The sequence below is a fragment of the Myripristis murdjan genome, chromosome 5 (genome assembly GCF_902150065.1).
Source record: "Myripristis murdjan chromosome 5, fMyrMur1.1, whole genome shotgun sequence".
NCBI classification, from domain to species: Eukaryota; Metazoa; Chordata; class Actinopteri; order Holocentriformes; family Holocentridae; genus Myripristis; species Myripristis murdjan.
Window position 1 is genome coordinate 23,596,603 of NC_043984.1, and position 27,272 is coordinate 23,623,874.

General features: G+C 40.6%; 1 protein-coding gene across 1 annotated transcript in view; it reads left to right on the top strand.

Moving 5' to 3' along the window:
* Positions 1-17,210: 17,210 nt before the first annotated feature.
* Positions 17,211-27,272, top strand: part of vstm2lb (V-set and transmembrane domain containing 2 like b) — a 30,119-nt gene continuing 20,057 nt past the window's right edge. The window contains exon 1 of the mRNA XM_030052101.1: positions 17,211-17,467. Within this exon, the coding sequence (XP_029907961.1) occupies positions 17,350-17,467 (118 nt within the window). The 5' untranslated portion in view covers positions 17,211-17,349. The remainder of the gene's footprint in view (positions 17,468-27,272) is intronic.

The following is a 27,272-nucleotide window of genomic DNA, read 5'->3' on the forward strand; positions in this document are numbered from 1 at the left end:
ACCTTCCCCTGGCCATCAGACTGCTCAATGCCAAATAACTTGTCATATGGACAATACATTTCTGTGCAATATATCTTTACGGAGGTATGGTTTCTTCAAGCCCAGGGTGTGTAGCCCAGTCCGGGAAACACCCCTGGGATGAGGAGAATTAATTACCTCCTATTTGTGCAATAACCCCCCCCACCCCCACCCCCCCTCCGCCGCCCGCCCGCCCAGCAGCTACGTATGGACAATACATTTCTGTGCAATATCCCTTTATGGAGGTATGGTTTCTTCAGGCCCAGGGTGTGTAGCCCAGTCCGGGAAACACCCCTGGGATGAGGAGAATTAATTATCTCCTATTTGTGCAATAACCCCCCCCCACCCCCACCCCCCCTCCGCCGCCCGCCCGCCCAGCAGCTACGTATGGACAATACATTTCTGTGCAATATCCCTTTATGGAGGTATGGTTTCTTCAGGCCCAGGGTGTGTAGCCCAGTCCGGGAAACACCCCTGGGATGAGGAGAATTAATTACCTCCTATTTGTGCAATAACCCCCTCCCCGCCCGCCCAGCAGCTACGTATGGACAATACATTTCTGTGCAATCTTCCACTGTTAACACTGTTTAGTCAGTTGTTTTCTTTTCCTGTTGTTTACATTCTGTTCTTATTGCACTCGTTATTATTTACACTGGTTATTCAGTTGTTTACGCTGCTCAGTCCGTTGTTTACATTCTGTTTTTATCTAGTTATTCTCAATTGCACTCATTATTATTTATACTGGTTATTCAGTTGTTTACACTGTTTAGTCTGTTGTTGTACATTCTGTTTTATCTAGCTATTCTAAATTGCACTCATTACTATTTAGCTCCTGTTTTTTAGCACTAGTTATATAGACCATATCATACCAGTTATATAGACTATATTTATGTATAATATTTATATTTATATATACCTAAACGGTCCCACAATTCCATCTCTGCTGTAATCCGGAAGCCAAGCAACGACATTTCGTTGCCAAAATCTCACTGCTGTGTTTTTTTGTGCAATGACAATAAAAGAAGTCTAAGTCTAAGTCTAAGTCTATCTTTCTAGTTGGTCATGGGCCTAGTCAAACGATGAGAAGAGGAATATTTAACTTGTGTTAAATATTATAATAATATCTTTTTACAAAAAGAAGAAGAAGAAGAAAAGAAGAAGAAGAAGAAGAGGGAAGGTCAAATCCAGAAAGTATACAACTGAAGGATTTACCTATTTGAATTTACAACAGCATGTGAAATACATAACCATCAAACAACCTTTTACATGAAGAGATTATTTTCAGCTCTCTAAAATTGTTTGTTTATTAACAAACATACAAATTTTCAACTGTATGTCTCTATGTTTACTCATAAAGCTGCCTCTAACCCCAGTTTACAAGCTGTATGTGTAAACACACACCCTAGTTCTTTGGTATTACTGTTGAACCTGATAGGGTCCTTGTGTTTAATAAAAACCGAAACATGTTCCCCCCATACAGAGGTCATCTGTGGGTCGACGCCTCCATCCTCCTCCCCCTGTGGAGATGGTATCAGGTGCCAGGTAAGAGCAAATATGCCGTGCGATGGATTAGTAACTGTGGCAGGTCATTACATGTGAGGAAGCTAAAGCTAATCAAAATGTCTGCAGGGCAGCAGGTCCCTGGAATGGATCGCCACTGTTTTACCTCACAACCCTCATCTGCACTAATGGTGTTGTCACGGCCTTGGCAGTTTTATGGCCACCTATGCACATTTTCAATGCAAACACTATGAGAGGGTGTCCATAATTCAGGGGCTTTACGATTCTTGCATAAAAAGGGCATAATTTAAGTTCAAGAGGACAGGAGAAGCCGGAGCACATCATTTGAGAAAAAAGGATTGTGCTTGAGTAAGAGAACTGAAAGGTAAATTGCTGAGCCACATAGCAAATGAATTGGCTGAGAAATGTTTCTGTATAAACACGATAGATGATAATTTGAGAATAGAATGTGGAGAATTTTCATATTCTTGGAAAAAAAAAATCAATGCACATCGACATGTAGTTGTGCATACAGGACGTGTGGCCCCTTGTAGACTGTTAATGAGCACATTTTTGCTCACCTTGTATGCATGCTTTTCCCATACTTGTTGTGCTGTGTTGTGTTATATAGAGAAAAAAAAATCACATAGCCATCACAATATATTTGACAAAAGTCCACTAGAACAGTCTTATAAGTTCACAATTCTTGCATTCATTATAATGTTATATTAATAAATCTACACGCATCCACAGTTTTCACAAATCAAATCTCATCTAGATTTGTGTCACATTTTTCTCAGCCTCTCATATGATTTGGATCATATGAGCTTTATTTAATTACAGAGCAAATAGTGAGACTCTGTATCTTTGTATTTCTCCTGGCAGGAACTCCTGCAAGGGTCTACAGCATGTGCTAACAAGCTTTGAGGTCTAATTAGCGGGTGCCTGTTGCTCAGACCTCTGTTAGGCCTGTCTCTATGTACCTGAGGGTTAGCTCTGAGTATGCTCAAGGATCACAGTGTGTGAGGAGAACATGGTGGGAAAACCCACATCAGCAGCCTTCACTGTCTCAGATCTCCTGAGTGTTTAAAGAGAACAAGTGTTGACAACTTAGACTTTTTAACCACTGACATCCCAAATTGGCAAAACATAAAAAATAAAAATAAAATTCTTTCCCCTCCCTAACACATAATGTTCTGTAATGTAAGTGTTATATCCATTGATTCATCAGATGTGTAATGTTCAACCATACTATAAACTGTAAAACCTACAATTGTAGAAGAGAAATAATGCAGGAGGAAATAAAGAGTGGAAAGTGTGCAATTAAAACAGCAAGGCCTTTCAGTCTTAAGTCAATTTGCCTGCCTGTGAGTATGTGGTGGCCCTGAGGGTTGATTTTCAGACTAGTCTGACTATGGATATCTGCCTTCATTTGGGCAACTATTTCTGTCAGCAGCTTCTCCCCTTGCCCTATCTGCGTGGTACCCTTTCAAAAATCCCCATAGCTATGTGAAACAATAACAACAACCTCAGAGCTGGTATGTATGTACCAGTGCACCGATCTGTTCCACTTCACATGAGCTCCTGTGAGATCTGTTTCATGACGTTCTGCAAGTGGTACATATACAGCTTTTAAATCATCTGTGGTTTTAACAAGTCCACTCAGCACCAAAACAAGTTCCCCCTGGACACTATTTTGCAAGGGCACCGTCACTGCATCCTGTGCTTAGCGCCACCTATGACAACTGAGATCGGTCTAAAGAAACAGAAACAGGCCAGTGTTTTTTTGTTTTTTGTTTGTTTTTGTTTTTTATCCTATAACAAAACAATAGTGATTTAAGCCAGACCTTTCTTTAGCTCTGGCCCAATGCTAAGGTTGGTTTGGCTATGCGAGACAATATTCAGTACCTCCCTCTGGATGGTCAGCATCTTTGGTGAACTTAGGAATGAACTTGATAACTTAAAAAAGTTGGTGCTGGGATGAGCTTCACCTTAGTGGACTACTATGTGTGTCATACATAGAAACAACCACACACACTCACACGAATAGTGAGTTTGCACTATGCTGCTGCAGTGGCTACATACCCCACAGGAATATTTTCCAGGTTCTGGTCACTGTAACTGGGTACGTACCTGTTTGTCTATGAGGGTTGCGCACTCCTGAAAGAGAAAGCAGGAGGGTCTGGGAATATTGTAAGAAACAAAGGGTAAGTCTGTAAAATACACCAGTTCCACTCTATGATGTTTTTAATTGAGAGCTCGTCTGCTGTTGCCTGATATTCAGACTGAATGGTCATTACTTTTTCAAACTCATTATTCAGTCTGAAATTGCTCCAAAAAACAGGGGCATTTTGGAAGAGAGGCATATCGGATCCCAGAGGACTCAAAGCCGAGCAATGAGTCACCAGAATTGGTTTATCCAGTAATCACTCATAAAATTGCCTCCTCTGAATTCTGCCCAGCAATGAAAGCTGATTGGCCTGAACATATTTTTATTCAATAAAACCACTGTCACATCTATGTCTAACAAGAATGATTTAGGCACTGGTGTGTTTGCTGCAGTGGGTGACAACTGCATGCAGAGTTCTGCAAATGAATACTTGGAGTACACAGAAATGTGCCAAACTCTTCATGGAGGCCAGAATTGAGTCAATACCCCCTCATAATCACAATTTTAAAAAGAGCCATCAAATTTATAACCATTTAAAAATCAGCAATCCCCAGTCTTATCATTATAAAGCCCCTCAGTGCCAGGAGATAAACAAGAAAACGACTGCCTTCTGCCAGATGATTCTGGAGCTCACATCAGTGAACACGCCAAAACACCAACACAGCCCTTAGTTTATCTGGCCAAACCAAATTATTACCAAACAAAAAACACACTAGGAAAAAAAAACAAAATAAATTGGAAACATGTTCAACCTTAAATAGAGAATACAAACTTGCAGAATACCTAAGCATTGAGACTGAGACTAAACTGAGAAAACCCTTGAGTGGATCCAGACTCAGTGAGCACAGCCTGCTTGTAGAAACAGGCCGACACAGGCAGAGCTGCTGCCCGGAGAGGCCAGGCTGTGTTCACTCTGCACTCAAGGACAGTGGAGACAGAGCTGCACAAAGTATCAACACGTTAGAGAGTCTTACCTCCCTAAACTGCACCACAACTTTAAAAATATCTCACAAAATGAGTCCAACTAATTTTTGGAGAAAGACATGAGTGCATCCATTAGCTGCAAAATGCATCCTTACATGTCACAATGCAAGGACAACTGCAATGAAAACTTAAAAAAAAAAAAAAAAAAAATGTTTGTCACTAGATAAACTGTTTACAATTGTTTGGATGTCATTAGATTTTCTTGTTTCATGTGTGAGTTCATCATCTTTTCTTTTCACTTGCATTTGTACGTTCTATAAGCTTTGGCAATAAGTATGTTAGTATTTCATGCCAATAAATCCCATTTATATTGAACTGAAAGCCTGTGATAATCATTGAGGTCTTTTTTTTTGGGCAAAGTCTCTTTTTATCAAGCAGCTCCACTTTGTTGTAGGCCTTTCAGCAAATCTGAAAATAACCCTTTTGCTGAAACCTAGAGTACACAGTTGCAGAGAGCTGGTCGAAATCCTCCTCCACATCAAAAAATTCTCTTTGGTTGGAAAAACTGGCCTAGAAAAGGCCATGAAGCCAGAGAGCTCTGTGCTCTCAATGTTAAATTTTGCTCTGAGCTCATTTTTATGAGATTTTGCCACCAAAAGGTTTCTTTGACAGTCAAATGACAACAAAATATGTAAAAAATATAATGCTCTGTCTTTCACCTATATCCCGCCCTAGTTTACATGCTGAATGGGACAGTTGTAGGAAAAGAACCAAGACAGGGAAAGGAATAGAGCAGATAAAACCTAAACAAATCACTTATCTTCTAATAACATGGACATAATAATATACAAAGACAACAATTATATAGCAATAATGATATAAAGGTGAATAACCATGGCGAATTGACAAAAGCACTAACCATGATGATTTTTTTTTTAATTACAAATTTTATAATTATTTTCTTAATTATTAACATTATTTCTACATTGCTATTCTGTATTGTATTGTAATAACACTTTGATCACCACTATTTCCAATGTCTTGACCACCGTTTTCATTAACATTTAATTTTAAAAATTAGAAAACAACTACAGGTGTGTAGAAGCCAAATCATAGAATAAGTTACAAATGACCATATCAGTACAAAGATAGTATCAGTAAACTCAAACCCCCAGTTTTTCCCATCAACAGTCATGAGATATACAGTAAAACCTAAAGTACAGTTTACCATATCTAATATATTTGTGAAACAATCGGTTGTCACTCATTTTTTAGCACCCATTCTTTGTTGTTCTTTGTGAATTTCTCACTCTTTCTCTCTGCTCTTCTCTGTTTATCTGTCTCATTTGTTCTCTGTGCTGTTCTCTTAACAGCCTTTCATGGGCTAGTGCCCCAAGCCAGGTCCTTTACTGGACTTAATCAATGCAACCATGCTATGCCAACAGCTCAGGCAAGAACAAAAATAAATAAATAAATAAAAAAAATAAACTATCAGTGTGATGGAAAAGATGGGGGAATGGTTATAGCAGTAAAGACATACCTAATAAGTCCCCTTAGACAAAATCAACTGCATACTGAGACATCTCGAGGAGGAGTCTGCCAAGTTCTCTGAATGAATTTTATATTTTCATGTCCTGACAGCAAACTGTTTTATCCATTAATTGCCTTTTGGGGTCACTCCAGAGATTCAAATTCAATTTAAACTGAATCAAATCCCTACAAATGAAAATATGAATGAAGAGGGATTATACACTATAAAGCAGTATATTTTCTATTTCACCCTCATGACTAAGTTAAGGCAATCCCACAGAAATCTCAACAAAAGATTTTCATTGTATGCAACTGTCATGATGAAGTTTTACAGACTGAAATCCTTTCTACACATTGTTCTGGTTCTGTCTAGTCCCAGTGCTTCTACATAGACACACTGCATCATTTATTTTCATCAGACTAGTCTGGCAAAACTAGCAGCTCCTTAATGTTTGTTTGAGCACTCTAAGGTACACAACAGTTTGGTCATTTCATTTCATTCTCCACCCATCTATCACACGATGACCTTTCCTGTATCAGGCTTGCTTTCATCTTCAGATTCAGAGTATGGCATTTTATTTAATGTTACACCACCAAACAAATAGCAATGTTGCAGTGTCAAAACAACAACAACAATGGTATACTTTTAATAATGAAAAGCTTTATTAGTTATAAGCTGTGTTTTGATCACTGCCAACACCAGAGGTAAACAATGAACAGGCTAAACATTTTCCTTGCAATGTTGTTTTCTGCAAAATACTATTTCAAAGTTTATACTCTTAGGCTTTTATCATCAAATATTTGCATGAAATGAGCTGAGTGTCCAACAAATCCTGCATCTCACAATGCATAATTCATATCTCCACAAGGCGTATGTAATCCTGCATGTGTATGATTTCCTGCCCAGTATGAATGAAGCTTAAGCTTTTACATAAACACTCTCAGCACCCTGCTACTTTCATCCTGGAGAGAACTAAATCCCACAGCACCTCTGAGGGAGCAATTACAGGACCTCAGAAATACCAACTGTCATGCTCCTGCTATGGACAGCAGCCAGATGTGGACACACTGCTCCATGTGGGGTTACTTACTGCCAACCTGACAATAGACGGCAAAGGAGCCAAGATTCAATAGGGCACTTGCACATAAAAACACACCAACATAAACTCTCAAATTGCACAGAAAGCCACACTAATGTGGTGCTGTTCAACTGCTGTGCATGTTTAATTGTCAAGAGGATGAAGTGCTAACAATTGTCACTCCCTGCAATTGTCATTCCCTGCTGACTGGTATTTTCCCCCTGGCACATAGTCTGACTCACTGGATATAGGCTTTGGTTACAATGAGGTATGTACAAATGTACCAACCCTTTCCACCTCACTCAAACTTCTGTGTTATCAGTTTAATGCTGATGATGATGCTATATACAGCTATTAAATTGTCTGTGCTCCAGTGAGCACCAAAACACTGACTCAATTTGTACAAGGGCACCACTGATGCTGTCGCTGGCATCCTGCGCTTAGTGCTGCCCAAGACGATTGTGAGTGGTTTAGAGAAATACAAAAAGGCCAGTCTGGCCAGAGTGTTTTCATCCCTATACAGAATGATACTGGGTTTAGCCAGACCTTTCTTTATCACTGGTGCGGTGTGAGTTAGATAGCTCTGGCTATGCAAGACTACCCGGCACTGAAAACAGATGTTGTGAAACCTCTCCTAAAGAAAATGTAACCTGAATTCTTTAGTGCTAAACAATTTCAGCCAATTTCAGACTCTTCTTTTGTAAGTAAAATTCTTGAGAAATTAGTATTTCAGCAGCTAAATAATTACCTAAATTTCAGCTGTATATCTGAGAAATTTCAGTCTGGCATTAACTCTTATCACAATACTCAGACAGTGCTAGTTTAGTTTTGACTGCAGAAGTGTGTTGTGTGTTGAGAAGTGGGTTCATTTTTAGATAGGTTTAGAACTTATCTGTCTGACAGAGAGTTTTTTTTTTTTTTTTTTTTTTTTTTTTTTTTTCGCCTCGGTGACCACTTTTGGGCAAACACTAGCAAGTGTGGGGTTCCTCAAGGCTGCATTTTGGGACCTGTGTTGTTTAGTCTCTATAAACTGCCATAGGAAGAACATGGGATTCATTTTCATAGCCACATGATACACAACTTCACATTTCTTTACTACCTGATAATAGCAGCCTTATTGATAAACTGGTTCAGTGCATTGGTCACATCAACTTGTGGATGTCACATAATGTCTTACAATTCAACAAAGATAAGACCGAGGTTGTAATTATCAGAGCAAAGGTCCAGAAAGAGATATTGTGCACTAACTTAAAATCCCTGGCACACAGCTCCAAGCCTTTAGCAAAAAGTCTTGGTGTGTTTCAAGACCCTGATTTGAATTTTGAATCTCACATCAGTTATCTCACTAAAACTGCCTTTTACCACCTCAGAAATATTGCTGAAGTGCAATCGTTTCTCTCCCAGGCAGATACTGAGAGACTTATGCATGCTTTTATCGCTAGCAGGCTTGATTACTGTAATGCCCTCTTTTCTGGTGTACCTAAAAAAGCTAGAAATAAGCTACACATCATTCAGAATGCAGCAGCACATGTACTGACCAACAGCAAAAGGGGAGCACATATCTCACTTGTCCTAAAGTGCCGTCATTGGTTGCCTGTCGGTTTTAGAACAAATTTTAAGATCCTTCTGTTAGTGTTCAAATCACTCAATGGACTAACATCTGAATACTTATCAGACACGGTTTTAATGTATGCTCCCTGTAGATCACTAAGGTCTTCTAACACTGGCCTTTTAGTTGCTCCCTAGGTGAGGACAAAGAACCACAGGGAAGCGGCATTTAGTGTCTCTGGTCCTCGCCTCTGGATCAGGCAGCCGAAGGAGCTGAGGGTGTCATAATATGTAAACACCTTTGAAAGAAATCTTAAAACTTACCTTTTTAGCTTAGCATTCTCGTAAGCCATTTTATTTTAATGCACCCTCTTCTATTGTGCTATACTGGTCTCTCTATTCTATCATGTCTGTTATTTCCTATAGATTCTTTCTTTACATTACTGTTTATTTTCCCTGTATTGTTTAATCTTCATTGTATTATTGTATTTTCACTGTATTGTTAAGCACCTTGCACTGCAATTTTTGCACAAAGGGCGCTATATGAATAAAGTTTGATGTGATTTTATTGCAGCGGTTCCCTCTTGTCTTCCTATGTCTGCCGTCATCCAGCTGCTATAATGTGCAATGTGATTTGAAGGAGGAATTGAGCAAGGACTGTTTGTCTATGTTAGGATTAGGATCACAGAGAATATGATAGTGAAGGAGGAGAAGAGACATGAAGTGGGAGGACAGCAGCACAAGCTCTGACAACTAATCTCTCATGTGTGGACTCTCCGCTGTTCTGGGACACATTCACTGCTTTCCTCAAAATAACAAGAAAACACCATTCTATTATGTATTTGGTCAAAATACGGAACAATGCTTTGACTTTACACATTACAGGATTTATATCCACATTTATATGGTGATAAACAGAAAAATACAGATATGCACTTTATTAATACACAATCAGGTCATCCATATAATTTCTTATTGAAAATACCAATCCATCAGCTTGCAGCCTTGGAACAAAACAACTTGACTGTCTACAACCACTGTGCCCTATCCTGTTTTTTATCATCTCTATAAAGTTGGAACCACACCGATTGCTACTCTGTCCTGCTGTTAAGCTGATTTTTTTACAGCTTGGCATGCCACACCAGAGCCCCTTGTTGTTCAAAAGACACATGAATCCACCAGGGGGATGGTTTAGAGCACATGCCAGTTTATTGGGTGAGCTTGGCACCGCTGCACATGAAACTGTAATAAAAACCCATCTGTTAGAAGACTGAAGCTGAGCCAGTCCGAAGAACTGGAGCTTGTATGTATGGGTGTGTGAGAGTGTACGTGTGTGTGTGTGTGTGTGTGTGTGTGTGTGTGTGTGAGAGAGAGCGAGAGAGAGAGAGAGAGAGAGAGAGAGAGAGAGAGAGAGCACATACTTGAGGATTTGGCTGACAATATCACAGAGTCCTCTTCTCTTTGAGGCCTTTCTCATGCTGAAGGATTGTGATTTTCAGTTATGTTTCTTTCAGACATCAGAGGGATGCTGTTTTTGTTTACATAAATATAAATATAAATGCGTTATGCTATTGCCACTGGCAAAAACACAAGGGAGAGATTGTAGATTCCAGGCAAGATACAAAATTTAACATTTTAAACACATAAAAAATTGATTATGTAATAAAGGCATTAACCAGGTTGGCCTAAGACACTGCAGATCGCTGTATCAAATGCATTTCTCTGGCTCTAAATGCTGAATGTTGTGCCTCTCTTATTTCCTTTTCAAAGCAATGGCAATGTATAATAGTGTTGTCATGACAACAGAATATAGCGATGGAAATAAGTAGCTGCGCACACACAAGCAAATGCAAAATTGATTGACTCTGCATTCATGCTTTCTGAATCAGGGGATCTCCCTTTGGGAATACTGATGAGCCGAAGACCGGTTTCATCAGAGGAGCTAGCATATGATTCCACACAATCTGGAAATCTCATCACCCTACAAATGAAGAAATGCATTTTTCAGGAGCAGATGGAGCTCCATCTTTCTTCATCTCTTCCTCATTCCCCTTCTCATTATCACGCACTACACCTTTTTTGAACAAGTAAGATGTCTTAAAGTCAGAGCCTCTTGAAGACTTTTACCCATATGATTTTACATTTGTGAACGCTGCAAAACATGTTTCCACTGCTGTACCTGGGATGATTTCCCACATTGGGGCCTGTCGGGGATAAAAGTGAGGCGGGAGATTGAATGTGGGTGACCTGCAAGGCTTTATTGTTAAGTATACATTCATATGGTTTAAACCATGAGATGTGGAGTGGGTTGTAATGAACTCCATATAAATGCATGAGAGAGTCGGGCAGTTCAACAAGCTTGTGTGGAAAAAGTGCTATCAAAATTCTTGCGTATCAGTGTTCTCCAGAAGGGTATAGAGTAGCCAGCTGAGTGGCAAAGTACGTAGCTAGAAGGGTCCCGGGCAATCCTTCTCTGGGAATATTTTCCAGTACAAGCTCAGTTTTAGCATTGGAACTTCCAGAACTGTTTCAAATGACAGCAAATCTGATCAAACAAAAATGTATGGAGACAAATGTATAGCCTACTGTTGCAGAAACATCTAATATGCATCTCATAACAGATTATTGTCTGTATTGTTTTTCCCAGCATACACTGGGAGTAAGGTAGGGAGGCACAGGTTGCCAGCCCATCCATTTCAGGGCAGATAGACGGACATACTCACATTCACTCCTATCAGCAATTTAGAGCCCAACTCCCATGAGTTGCATAATTTTTGAATGAGGGAGGAAACCTGAGCACCTAGAAAACCCATGTCAACACATGAAACATGAAACACACAGGAAGAGTGGGGATCTAACCCAGATCATTCTCGCTGAGACAGTGTTGAACACTTAAGTACCATGACACCTCTAGCAAAATAATATAAAGTGAAATTTTGGTACGTGCTTGTAACTTGTGGCAATTTTCTGCATGTTTTGCAGTAGAATAAATATTCTATTGCCCCAAGCGGCAATTTGGTTTACAGTCATTAAAAAACATGATACAAGACGCAAACAACACAAAACACACAAAGAAAAAAACAAAAAGAAAGACAGCAAAACTAGCAAAACAGTAGTAAGAATCATCAGTAAAAAACATGTTTCCTGACCTTGTTCTAAAACAATAACATACAATTACATACACACAAATAAATAAATCCATAATAATAATAATAATAATAAATCCAAATAACATAAATCCATACACCTGGATATTAAACGTTTCCTGATGCTCAGAACATAAAATCCTATTGTTTCAACCTCCATGATATCATACAATGTGAGTAAAATTCAAAATACTGAATATGGCTAATGTTATGACAAAGTTATGGAGTTTTTCTTAAATACTGTAGCTTATTCAAGGAGAATCAAAGTATGAAACATTTGCAGTTGTTCCACTGCGAGTCTTAATTAATTCTACTTGCAGATATATTACATGCTTAGGTTTTGGTCTGAAAAGGAGTGAACAAGTTGACTATAGTCCTGCGCCATGTTTGTCAGACAGTGTTAAGCGCTTAAAAAGCCCCACATGGCTACATGGTTTGACTGGTCAATATTGCTATCATGTGGCTGATCAGAAGGCTGGTCACTTCAGATAGCTGGCCGGTGGGAGGCTGAGAAGCAGAGAGTGGACTCGAGAGTATGGGAGCCTGAGGTGCTGATGAAAATTGGTGGAAGATTAAAAAGCAGTTTGCTGCAATCTGCACCCACTGTGCTAAAATGCCAAAGGCTGGTAAGAGTGGGAGGATAGAAGATTGCATCACCTCCTGTGTAAGACGCTTGCTCTAATGATGGTGTATTAACACTGACTGTTAATAGATCTTTTAAGTGCTTGTCCAGCTCCCCATAGACTAGCAAGCACTGCTATTGTACAGAGGTGATTGCAAAGCTCTATTGATTGCTGAGTCATTTGGTTATTAACCCATTAACACCAGATGCAACATTTGCGTGTATACGTGCAATAATCAAGTAGAGGAATAAGGAACCATCAACATATTAAGTTCACACTTTCTACGTAAAGACCATAATAATGTCCTCACAGAGTGAATTGTATTTATCTTTTTCTTGTCAATATTCTCTTACTTGTCAAGCCTCATTTCATTACTGCAACATCCCATCTTCTTTACATTGTGTAACAGTAATGGCCAAACCAGACAGTAATGCAGTGCATTTGTATATATAAATTTGAGCAAACAAGGCCCTAAATGTCTCCAAACTGTGCTTGACACAAAATCGAATGTGCCGAGAATATATTCCTTAATATGCAGCATCATGAAGCGTACACAAGACGTACAATGCAATCATCATCACCACTCCCTGATCTAGCTGTATTCATTACATGTTTCTGTCAAGCCACATTGATCCCAGGAGGAAGGCGGCCAACAGCAGAGAGGGCTAATGTGCCGAGCCCGCAGCTGCTGGGTTGCTAGTTGACATCTTCGCTTCTCAGCAGCAGCCGGTTAAAATTGCACCAGAAATGAACAGCAAAGATTTAGTGGAGCGGGGAGCTGTATCCAGTGAACCAGGAAATGGTGGCGAGGTTTTACCATCATATAATTTTTCCTGAATGGTCAGTGAGATGACAGGTAGAGACAGAGGAGAGAGGTTGTCCAGTGATCTGCCTGACTGGAAATTGATGAGTTCGCTGGAGTGTGAAAACACATTCCTCCTGGTGAGAATTTGTGTCATGTTGTAATGTTCATGAAGGGTCATGTGCAGGCAAATGTCATCGAATCAGTCAGTGCTGCAAAAGATTGGATGACAGTTTGCAGGCTGGTGACTCGAGGCTGTAGAAAAGGGGTGAATTTCCAACCACACAGCAAATCTTGTCTCCTTTTATTTTTAAAATCATCAGAAACATTGTCTTATGATAGAAAAAGTATATTTTAAGTGTGTCATGTATTAGATTAGTATTGCAGTAGGAGACGGCTTTGGAGGAGAATGCCTTTTTTTAACTGTTACCAGGATGAAAGTGCACCTCCTTGCCTGTATTGCACTTGTGATGCACTTGTGATGCACTGCGATTAGTGAGGCTCTAGACTCTGGAAAATTCTAGTCCCAGCCTTCTCAAGAAGCTATATTCTCCCTCTACCACTCTGGTCAAAACAGCTTTCTCCTCCACTTGACCCCTAGGAGGGCCACTTTTTTTCTCAGTGTAAGCCCTGCATGTCTTCACCCAGTTATAGCAACATTTTCCAACATTTGACTCACAAAATAGCCTTGCTTTTGGAGGTGAAACGTCATTTACATGCTGAAAAGCTTGGCCATTGCAAAGAGAGAGGGGGGGAGGGTGCCTTAGGACTTACATTCCTTTGGAGCTAAATCCCTGCGGATCGTGTAAAGGATCCAAAACAGCCTGAAAACACTCGGAACGATTGAGCATGCAAGTGGCTGCACCCGCTTTTTAAGCCTTCACCTTGTGCATTAAAGCAGCGGTTATTTGGTTTCTCCAAAGCTTGGAGGTTGGTTTAATATTCATGAAGTGCTGTACAGCCTGGAATCTCTATGCACTAAAGGAGCCAAAAGATATTTTGTTATTTGTGCATTAAAATGGTAGATGTGGTAAACAGAGCACCAGAGAAAGTAACTACATGACAGAGAGGCCATTTCCAAGACACATTGCCATTTCCCCAGCCTTTTTAGAATATCAACAGATGTATCAGAACTTGAAAAGCTGAGGCTCACTGGGTACATCACTCATGGATGTGATACAACACTTCCAATCACAGCACGAGAAATGCCAGCCTAACACAATAAATAACTAATACATTAACATGATTTGATTTTGTTGTTATTTTGAGAGCAACTGTTGTGTTCTACATTCTCTGCTGATTGCATCAATTTGCTGAGAAAGAGAAATGTGCTCTTGCGCTATGGCATCTAAAGCAGCAGGTGAAAAAAAATGGCTGAATGTGTCAAAGTGAGCTCAATAAATAATGGATGTCATGAGGCTTCTGTGGAAGCTGTCGGCTTTGAAATCCTCTCCGCGGTCGAGACATACTCCCAGTTCGCTTCCTTCATTTTACATTTAATGGGCCCTGTGCTGTATAACCATCATCTCCGTCATACACACACACACATACACCTCATCTCTGGATGGGGCTGTCTGAAGCAGTTAGCGTTGGGGAGGTGCTGAGCTCAGAGCTACCAGGCAGGTGTTGCGTCCTTTTCAGGGCCTTGTGTCTGCATACATCAGCTTCAATTTCACCCTCAGTTCCCCCGGCTTGAGCCCGGGGCTGACACCTCTAGGAAGAGAGCAGACAGCAACACCAGCCAAGAGGAAAAATAAATGGCTATATGAGCCTCTTTTGGACCTGCAGCACAGTCAAAATGGTCAAGTTTCTCAAAGACCTCTAAGGTTAACAGGTTCTCAAGCTGAGAATTGATTTTTAAACTCTTCAAATGCTGCTGTGTGTTTGTGTTTCTGTGAGTTGGGGGAGCAGCCTTTTAGCTTCCGATATCCCAAATGTTTAAACCTCAAACAGATCACACTGCAGTCTTGCTGACATCAACAGAAGAAAACAGGTGCTTTGAATTTCAATACCTCATTCAAGCTCGAGCAAACAAATTGATTTTACGGTCCCCACTTGGTATCTCCACGTGACTGCAATGCATCTACTATGAACAAGGAGGGTCATAATAACCGTAATCTGTTCATATATTTAAACAAACATTGACCTTTTTTTTCCCCCAGAAAATCTGAAATGCATGCGCTCAACTCCAAATGTGAACCTCCTGCACAGATGGATCAAAGTCACTATGATAAATGATGCTCTTTCCTTTGATACTAATTAATTACATGCTCAAGCAAAAGCAAATGAATACGCAGAGAGCATATTAAATGCGGGTAGATTACACCTTTTTTGAAAAAACTGAGATACAGTGCACAGTGGGGCTTTTTTGTATTATAATTTACTTACCACACATTTTCACTTGCTTACCTATTAGCAAAAGAAAAGAGCAAAACTGCCTTGTTAGGTGTGGATGGTCTGTCAGGATGTTGGAGTTAATTTTGGCATAGGGTATTATTATTATATAAACAGATAACTCCACTGACAGTCAAAATATGTGTTTATATGCAACAGGATTTATATCATTGTGAGTGATCACCTTAAAGATACTAAGGTGAGGCATACAGACAGGGGGCATCATGTATGATCTTTTGCACATTTTTGCTTATTTATGTATTAATCTACAGAAAACTCACAGATGCAACAGAAAATAGTCCCTTGTCATGTCACCTCAATGCAAAAACTGATTCCTGCAGTCACCTTGAAAATATTTTGGCTGTTGTATGAAACAAAGAGCATGGGCTGAGGTCACTTGTCTTTTCACTCAGACCAGTCCATGTTTGCAGCATCAGTCCTGGATGGCTAAACCTTGAAAGGGTGACTACACCGCAAGCTCAGATCAGTAATGCCCTTGTTGCAAGTGAAGGCAAACTTAGACAAAATACGCAGTCCAAGAAGAACTACAGCTGCCTAACTGTAAAGCTCAAAGAGTTGGGCTGCATTCCAGAGATGTTGACGTGACGAGGCTGGGATTTTGCAGCACTGTGGCGTCACCCCCAGGCGAGGCCCTTGGGTATGATGAACAACACCTGTGTCGTGTTTTATTAATACTCTACTCGCATATTCAACCACACCACAAATAGGAGGCCAGCCTTCCCTGTGATGACCATTAAAATTCAAGGACATTATTTCCATCTCCATTCCCATTAGGATGCTGCAAACTCTCTGCATACCAATGGGAGGTCCCAGAAGAGTCAATGCACATGTGAGCAAACATCTGGGACAGCCAGACCTGGGTTAATGATTCCGTTATGGTCTTGCTTAATTATGATGGTAGACAGCAGTGTGGAGCTAGTACAGTAGATTTTTCCTGAGGCGAAATGTGAGCCTCCCAGCTTGCTCAGACTGATGTTTAGTGGAACTAGCTGCAGTAGGGAGCCTCTACACAGCTGGATATCTCCACTTTCCATTCTGTAATAGAAAAATAGGGCAAAGGAGGAATCGTACATTTTCAGCTAAGCCTAATATTACAGTGCCTTATATGGGAAATTTAACAGTGTAACAAGTGCGAAAGACATCAGATTACAGCAGTGAAAACGTGAGAAAACAATTTCACTCCATTCAGGGAAAACATTATCCTAACTTATCTCCAGAGAGCCATTCATTTCCATCTCAACTGAGCTTCATATCACACATCTAATGACGGGAGTAAAAATTAAAGTTGAACCAACGCAGGCATCGTTATTGCCAGATCCCTCCGCCTAATTGACTCTCGATGCAAGCCGCTGCACCTGTCTCCAAGCTCCCTCTCCGTCCGCCTCTGCTGGCGCATCTCTCTTGCAGAGCAGAGCAGTAGAGCCAGTGGCGCTTGAACCAGCAGGCTGCCTCCAGCACCTGCTTTATATGACACAGAGCGCCTGCTCTATTTGTCGGAGACCAAGAGACGAGCCAGCACGGGTGGAAATATTTATCGATGCTCTCCACCTAATGTGACATTTTCATATAACACTCGAAATTACCAGCTGAAGCAATGGGAGCGTTTGGAGTGGTAATAGGGATTTTACATTACGCGGGACTTTATATTCAACTTAACACCGCTTTCAAGACGGTCGGACACGCCGAGGTAGACAACCTCATCTCTGGAAATGGTAAGTTGCTGTTTTTTTTTTTTTTTTTTTTTTTTGTCTGTGTTGTGTGGGCAGCATGCTTTAAAGAAGTATCCCATAATGTTATGATACTCTAGAATAGGAGTGACTGGGTGGGGTTGTCTGGAGCCATGATGATTCAGATTATGTTTTAGGGTGTTTTTTGTTTGTTTGCTTGTTTGTTTGTCTAATGTTATAGATAGCCCACCTCAGCAGGTGGATACCCCACCTGTCAACTCCATCTTCAAGTCCAAGTGGCGCCCATGTGGTCACTTAAACAAACAGGCGGATGAAGCTGCGGGATCATTTTAATAACTTATTGTGTGTAATTCATATGATAGACCTTGCGGAGTTTAAGGCTACACCACAAATTCATTATCGCTGCAATATACCCTGCACTGAAATCAGTCAGTTTGATCCATCCATTTTAATATAAATAAGCTACATGCTATTTTATTTAGTATTTATATTTTATCATCATATCATCATCATTGATGTTGTTATTATTATTATTATTATTATTATTATCACTTAAGCTGACCAGTGACTCATAAACACTGCAATATTTCAGTTGTTTCAAATGACTAAAATGCTATAATAGCCTGTGAAAAACAGCTGTATTGATCCTATGATAAATTTTATAAGGAAACTATGCAAAAATCACAATAGGAATAGTAAGGCGGTTAAAAAATACCACAATAGAGTAGGCCATCATAATGTCAGTATAACTCTCCCCCTAAGCATATTAATGATTTTTATGGTTATGACCAACAGGTACAGCAGGGTCACAGAATAAAAAGGAGAAAATGTGTGGTTAGAGGTCCAGTCTGGTGTCCTGCCTGTAAGAGTTTAATTACCATGCCACACTGAAGGCAGAGTGCTCTGACCAGATTCTGTCCTGGCTTTCTTGGCACCCACCCAAGACAATTTAAAAGTGAATCTTTTTTTTTTTTTTTTTTTTTCTAACCTTATCTTAGCCAGGCAAAGTCAGCTGAGGAAGCATGCCCAAGGCCTGCATACACTTATACAAATCCACACCTTTAGGTTACCCAGGCTTATGGCATCAGTCGCTGAGCATCTCCACTGGAGCACCTAGAGGTCACATGCTTTGCTCAGCGGCATTGTGGCTTCGCTAGCCCTAGCTGAAGGAGTTACACATCGACTACTCATTTACTTTCCATGCCCAGGTCTTTGCACCTGGTGCAGGGACTCAGACCTCCAGCTTTAAAGTCATATCTTCACCAGTCACAAGGCTACCACTCCAGAGTAACAAATATAAATACTCAGTGGACATTAAACTCATTACATTGTGCTGATAAGAGGGAATAAAGGCTGATTAAGTCACAAAATAGATGAAAGCCAGCTTGGGAAAAATATAAATAAAAAAACAATAATACTTGCTTATATGCCTTAGATGAGACAAATTACAGCTAGGATGAGAGTGGCCCGGTAGTCAAGTAGTTTTATGTGACTACTGAGACAATAATGTGTTACAAAATTAGATAGATAATACCATAAAAAAAAAAAAAAAATCTATCAATCAAATATTAACACACTTGCCCACCATTACATCATCAGATCAAATTTCATGATAGAGATTAGAGATTCATCCCCTCATTCGTCCGTCCACAGGGATCTGTGCTGCTCTAGGTCTTTCATGAGGAGTTGAAGGAGGAAGCCCTGTTAGCAGCTTTACCCTGCTGTGACAATATTCATACACGGGTCCTGCTAATTTAAACAAATAAAAAACACCACTGGCTCACTTGGTTATGGTAAAATGTGGGCATGGGGGGTGGATGGTGTTTGGTGGGATATCCGTTTGTCAATATATCAAGCTTCTTCTTTTGGTTAGCCACTCAGCGACACTCAAAACCGATACCTGCTGCATACTGCAACTGCATAATTGTTCCATTATAATTTTTGTAAAATTTTGAATGAAACTGGCGAAAAAAAAATAATATTCTCAGTGTATCAGTGTCAAGTTAAAGGCAGAAAATGCAACAAAAATTAGTGCTCCTATTCCTGAGCTACATTTTACTGTCGTGCTTTATATAAATGTGAAATAATATACATTCAGCTTTTAGAGACTCAAAGAGTCTGTCTCTGATATATCTGCCTGGCATCTGCATTACTTCTCCCAAACACAAAGAGCAGGAAGCAGCTGACTGAGAGCAGTGAAACTGAGAGAGAAAGGTCTTGGTGTTTGTAGACAGAGACGCGTGGGCTCAACAAGTTGAATGTTGACTGGGAGTAAATGTCCTTGTACAGGGCCGGACTGGGACACTTTTTCAGGCCACATGTCAGTCAGGTGTCAGGCCAGAGCGGGGGGGGGGGGGGGGGGGGGGGGGGGGGGGGGTGCACACGCGAGTTACGACACCCCCTCCTCAACATGCTGCCTGTTTACAACGGACTGGGAGTGTTGGGGCGGGTGTTAATCAAAACAAACCAATCACGCCTTGATCTCTTCACAGGTTGGTGGCCTCTGATTGGCCTGGCCTGTCTCTCTGACTTAAAAAAAAAAAAAAAAAAAAGCTGATTGGCCTGGCCGGCGACCTGTCTAAAAAAAAAAAAAAAAAAAACACGCGCAGGCCATCAGGCCAGTGACAGGCCGGCGCTTCGGGAAATCTCCCGGTTCTCCCGATGTACAGTCCGGGCCTGTCCTTGTACAGTAAATGAAGGGGTATACAATGGAAATGCTTGGTGAATTCAGACCAATTTACACATTAGTAAAGGTTAGTTTGTGATCTTAGACTCTGATGTAATGGGAATGTTATTCAGGGACTTTGGGTTGACAGCTGCAATTATTTAATTATGGTTCTTTATGGATGTGGAAATAAATTGCTTGAACAGTCACCTTTATTGTAGAATAAATTGGTCTTTCCAAACTCTCTTTAGCAAGAGATATTTTGCCGCAGCCAATTTTTAAAAAGCATGGTAAGGGTAATGGTGTTAAAACAACTGCTGAAATAATAACTATTCAATAGAGAGATATATTAACTTTTACACAGTGTCAACTTTTTTCAGATGTTGGATACCTCACTTTGGAATGAGACACTTTCCTATATTTCAAGATTAAATCCTCTATCTCAGATCATCATAAACCTACTAATGGGTTTTATGGCATAGCTTTTTTTTCCCCACAAAACTGCAGTTTTACATAATAACACAACCCAGCAATTTCACCATTTTATAGTAGCTACAAACATAGATTTACTGATATTTCTTTAAATTATGTGAGATAACCACTTCCCATCACTATGTCTCACCATGTGTCCTTTGAGCATTCGCTGCTTAGCAAGTTAACTTTAGCTCAGTCACTATAAACGAGTGTGCTATATAGTGGTTCCAAATTGATTGACTGTCTCAGGCAGGTTAGAAAATCAATCAGCGTGCATTACTCCCAAAGGGAGTTAATTAAATTGGCTTCAACCACTGTGTTCTCTTTCCCAGTCCACGTATCACACAAGCCATAAAGGAGGATGCCTCGGGGCATGGAGTCTAACAAGAATGAAAACTCATCTGGAAACAGGACTGTTGAGATTTTTAAATCCAGATGCAGAGGACAATCCTCATCTAAAAAAAAAGCCTTTTGTTTTCACTTTTGGAAGACAGTGACTCTAGCTCCAGAAATGAGAGCAGCGGTATCCTTTGAGGTTAAGTAATCCCCAGGGGAGTTTTTTTTATCGGGCTAGACACTGGTGAGTTGATAAATTGCCCAGGCAGAGGGGAGCTGTGCCTTCATGTAGAACAGAGAGGCTAGATGCAGCGTTTCGGAGAGCGCTTGTTAGATTCAGCCCTGACTCATTTGTTTTAGATAAGTGCATTTGGCTGGAGCCCAGTTGGCCCCTGCACCCCTGTTCCCTGTCCAGCTGATGTGTACATTGAACACTTGTGAGGTTAGATGCAAAAATAAGTGTTATTGTGTGAAGACAAAGAGACCAGGTTAGGGAGAACAGCACCTTCACCTCACTGTGGGCCACATGGATGTGAGGATGCCTCTCACCTGTCGAGCTCACAGGGTCTCAGCTCTCACAAGGTAGCTTTCACACAGCCAGTGAAGATGTGAGGAGGAGCGACTCAGAGTGAGTATTGTCTGTGCATGTGTGGGCTTGTGAGATTGTGTCCTTGGAGGCACAATGAGACAAAACGATGATGCCACATGTTTTATCATCAATTCCTCACCCTTCGTTTCCAGTACAAGCCAGAACAATGCTACGGCTCTTTGGCAGTGTTCATCCTGTTATCCGCGCGTATACCACTTTCACAGTGTGGGGGCGTGTACCAATTCATTAGGCTTCCAAAGTGTCTGGGATCCTCTGCCAGTCCTCTGCTTGGTGTCCCCTTAATGAGGACGGCCAGCCCAGGCAGTTTGCATTGGCTTTCAATTTAATGGAGCTCTGACTGTGCGCGCGGGGGGGCAGCAGATTGTACATTCATGCTGTCACAGTGGAGGGCACCGGTGGAGGCTCGGTAGGAGAGAGCAGGAGAATGACAAGACTGGGAGAAATGATGCACTGTGAACTGTTACACCATGAGAGGATACAGGACATATTAGTAGATTTTAACATGCTGAAACTTGAAAGGACAAGTGCTTCCTCTGTGGAAGCAGCATGTAGGTTAATGTTTCTGGTGAAGTAGTCATACTTGTCATGACCTACAGCTGATACAGATTACTGAGTCAGTCTGTTTCTAAGAACCTTTTGTGGCAACAATTTTATGTTGATAACACCAACATTATAAAGATCGACACAACAGAAATAAAAATATTGTGGAGAGCAAGTCAAGCTGTATCATCCCAGGGCATGTCAAAATTTGGATCATACTATGTCATTTAAAGTCACTCAGTGTTGATTAAGTACAGTCTTTTAAAACAGATACTTTGATTTGAGGTTTATTCAGTTGTAAATAGCAACAAAGCTCTCATATGAGGGAGCAAGGTGCTTATCCTGTTCTCACTGCTGTATGAAAACAGCAACAAAAAGATCAGCACTCTAAAATTGCACTGGAATACCAGAGGAAAAAAAAAAAAGAATCCAAAAGAGACACACCATGGCTTTGATCACTGGAGAAAGGTCTTAGGGAATTGAAATCCTAGGCACCAGAAAAGGCAGGGAGGGATACGTGTAGGTCCACAGAATGTGACACTTAGCGGTGAGCCAGGGGAATTTAGCTTTGTGTGGGCCCTTATCTCTTTGCATGCAGTACACACCATGGACAGAGAGAGCTTAAACAGGATAACCTCTGGCTGAGGCGGTCAGGACAGCAACAAAATGGATAGTTTGATGTGCAAATACTTATTCTGGCAGTGATTTTATAATCCAGTGGATGGAGAATGTACAGTAAGTTTTTATACTTTCTTTGATGTGTGATGAAGTGCTGGTTGTATAAAGTCTCCTGGGATGTGAGTCTGTCATACAGTATCACCAGACCAACCTTAGCTTGAAGTTAGGCTGACTCACTTGAATTGAAATACATTATATTTTGCCGTTTATTCAAATTTCTTTACAGGAGATTGAATCCTTATTCAAATTTTATTCAACTTCTAATTCAGTTGAACATGGATCACTGCATGTGGAGAATGGACACGTCTTGCCGAGCAAAATGCTTTAAGTGCCTTCATCCATCAGCGAAGCAAAGCCATTCTCACACTCATCTGTCCCGGTTCATGAAAGCATACACACCATCACAAAAAGGCTCTCAAGGGCAACGTACTTGGAAGGAGCCTAATGTTATCTTTCATCCTCGGGGAGTCCAGATGGAGTACAGTGAGGTAGTCTCCTCAGTGGCTCCGAGCTCCAGTATGCAGTGTCAACACCAACTTGCTAGATTGTATTGCGACACGCTGAGAGGAAAGGCGGAAATAGCCTCTGAGTCTTGTGTCCCAAGGGCTATGAAAAATTCACTCTGGAGGCCTGCAGTATTAGCTGCAACAGGCAGACAGCTGCTCGCTTGATTACCAGCTCCATTCTTATTTCATTATTTTACCTTCCACCTTGAAGGGAGCCTGAAGGTCTCGCAGCAAGCGATTATTTCCCCAAGGAGACTCCTGTCGAGTCGCCTCTCCGCTGACTCTGAACCAACTAGAGCATTATTGACTTGTCGGTGAATTCCCAGAGTACATATTTTTGTTTATCAGTTCTGTTATGTTTTTTTTTTCCCCCACATTGTTTATAAGTTGTTGACAATGGTAACTGTGGTGTGCAGAAATCCCCTAGCTTGGTAAGACATGATGATAGTAGGATTTAAAACTGTTCAGGCATAACAAGACAACATTGTCTGAATATCTTGGTGGTAATGATGAAATTGCAGTCAGAAAAATAAGACTTACTGTATATGGTTACTGAATAATAACATATAGTTACAGTAGTGTATTGAAGAGCATTTGAGACTTGTTTTTGTTTCAGCTAATAGAAAGCTCTGTAAGGCCCAATGGTGTTGCTGTATTTGGTACACAGATGTAACTCTCACTAGTAAGCTATATACATGCAGGAATGGAACTTTTTAAGATAAAGATAAATAGCTGCCATGGATCTCTTCATTACATGAGCCTCTTGTTGTTTCATCCACTATTCCCTTGGGGCTTCCCTGATTATTAAAGCCATTCATCAAATTAGCGAAATACCTCGTCCCACAGGAATTCTTTTCACGGGCTATTTACATTCACCTTGGTGGAAGTTATGACTTTAGCTGGCTTTTCATACCTTTGCATATACAGAATCAGCTGCTTTTTTCTTCTCAACGGATCATTTCTTTTGTTTAATACCCTCTGGATAAAACCCAAATGGATGCAATGAGTTTATGACCCTTTGACTTTACTAGCTGTTCCCTTAGGCCGGCAGCTTTTCAGTTGAAAATATTTGTACTTAACTCGGAGAAGCGTTTTTGTGATGGTCCCAGCTACCTTGCACATCATTTCAAACACACACACACACACACACACACACACACACACACACACACACACACACACACACACACACACACACACACACACACACACACACATCTTAAGATAACATTTTTTCGCCACTTTTTACATGACTGCAAATAATTTAACATGTAATTATACATACCTGTTATGTGCATTCTTCCATTATCCTCCAGCATTTTCTTTCACAATGTCAGCAACATCCAACAGGACATGTAAAGGTATTATTACAAATTAGTTACGACAATGGCCAACCTCAGTGAGACGAAAGCAGGAGCTTAATAGGAACACAGGCTTGCAGTGTAAGCAATAAGCTGATGATTCTCCACAGACGAGAGAAACAGTGGAGTCAAAGAGAATAAGTTGTCTTTATGCTTTGCAGTGTGATTTGTCAGGGTTGTCTGATCAGGTCTCAGACACTCTAGGCCTGTTTGAAACCATGTACCTGCAAGCACACACACACACACACACACACACACACATATATATACAATAGTAAGGCTGTCACATGTTGCTTCAAGTCCGTTCTAATTAGCCCTCTGTATTTCAGTCATTGTTACACAGCAGCACAAGCTCCCAGGAGGGAAGGAGTGAGAAAAAGAGAGATCGATGGATTGACCTCACAGGCACTTGCACGCTGGATTTAGCCATCTTGTTTTGCCTTGCACTCACCTGAAGTGAGAAAATGTAGAAGAGTGGTCTCCTGTGAGACTGACCCTCATATATTCATTTGTTTATATATTTATGCCCTCCACAGCCTTGCTTTATTTTATTATTTTCTCCCCTTTTAATTTTTAATGAGTCTTCGGTGGATAGCAAGCAGCTGCTCCTGTGTTGTCATGGCCACACTTCTATCATTGCTCTCTGAGCAATACAGTGAAAAATGCCAAGGAGGACCATTTTAAAAATACATGTACTTGCATCTTCAAACAAGCATCCCCTGCCATTTCCAGAGGATTATGACAGTACTGCCTTTATGAAAATCTATGCTAGGAAAAGGCCAAACCCAGCAAACTCATCCTTCGCCAGCTAAATAGCTTTACATATGAGTCAACCACTTGTGCATTAGATTTCTCTGTGAAAGTCAATATTCACTTCAAGAGTGCATGTTTTCACTCTTTCTCATGCCAGTTTTCAGATGCAAAAATTTACCAGTGGAGCCAGCTATTGTGTTGATTTAGTATTTGACCAAGGTTATGAGATTGATTTCTGGAGACACTAATTTGATTACAGTCAGGAAACAGGCGGATGTCAGGCTGAACAGGCTGTCAGGGCCTGACGTCGGCACAGTGCTCACTGGGAGACAACCTGTTTGTCAACAAGTCATGTTTCACAGGCGGGTTGAAGAGGGCGCCCGCATTGCCAACTGACACGCAATTTGATAACTGTCAGATCGATATAAAACAGAAACGAGAAGGAGACAGAGGGACAACAAGAGAGGCAGGAGGGAGGAGTGCTTGTCCAGGCATGGCATGATGTGATGTGATGGTGGTAATGATTTGGGATGCGTTCAGAGACATTTTGGTCTGTCTCTTTCATGAGGAAGTGTGTGTGTGTGTGTGTGTTCTTATCAAGTTCATAATAAAGCTACTATTTAGCATGCCTTTTAGCAATTTTTGAAGCAATTTTCCTTACCATGTTTATCACAACAGTGGATACAATTTAGCAATGAATCAGCTGTCAGAATATATGGAATTGTTGTAACAGAAAAAAAGTGTAAGAAAATGTTTTTTTTTTTTTTTTTTTTTTATGTGAGATACAATATTAGATTGTTGCGTGCCTCCTCTAAAAATTCAGCCAAGACCCAAATAACTCATATTACTCAGAGGAAATAATACCCACTTCAGTGATAATATGAGAACTGCCAAGTGTTATACGTTCCCCTCTAATACTCAGAAACATGCAGGGACCCAATGTAGTAGTCTGAGAGATTACTACTGGAGGTCCTCCCACCTTAACTCAGCCTCCTAGCCGACTGTGATGCTTAGTACATGTATAAAATACTAATATTCATTATTTGAATATGTAATGAACTTGAGATGGAAAATAACATGGTAGGTGATGCAATTGTGTAGATAAAGGGCCAGAGGCTCAGTCTCTATAGATGTCCAGGAGCCCAGTAGTCTTATTGATATGGGGGCTTGAACCATATCTGTAGAGACTGTTAGCCCACATGACCTCAGCCTATCATGTCAGAGTTCATTTATTTATTTCATATTGACACACAAGTTCTCTATACTGATATATGTCTATAGCCACTATTTAGCTGTGTTATATTAATTGTGAATGGAGATGATTTGATAACAACCGTCCACTGAAATCTTTTCAGAAAAGATTTGTTTTTTTCCATCCAGTTAATCTCACCTCACATTTTAACCATAATGAGCCATATCATGTTTACCAGCAAACAATACAGACAAAACATGAAAAAAATAGTTTAAAACAGCTGTAGAGTATGGCAGTCAGCCATGTCACAAACTTTAAGAAAAACGTGAACACCTGTGAATAGAACTTTCTGATTCCTTGAATAGGTGCTTTTAATTCCATTTTAAGGGCTATAACTTCACGCAGAGTAACAAGGTCCTTAGGTTTCGGTTTATTTTGGAGCATATTCAGTTAAAAGGGGCACAGAACCTAAAAGCTCTCTTACCCACCTCAGTTCGTAGGCTACCTAAGGTAATTTGAGTAAAAGTTTTGTGAACGTAGCCTATAGTTGCGGTTACTTTTCGGCGAATTGCAAGAGATCAAGTAGGATGGGAGCAGGCCGAGGGTAGCCTTATTGAGAAAGACGTACCAGTCGCCCTGCAGATGATACAGACCAACCAAAAGAAGCATAAAGGGAGTGATGATGGGCAACGTGGGTCATTGTGCATGATGATG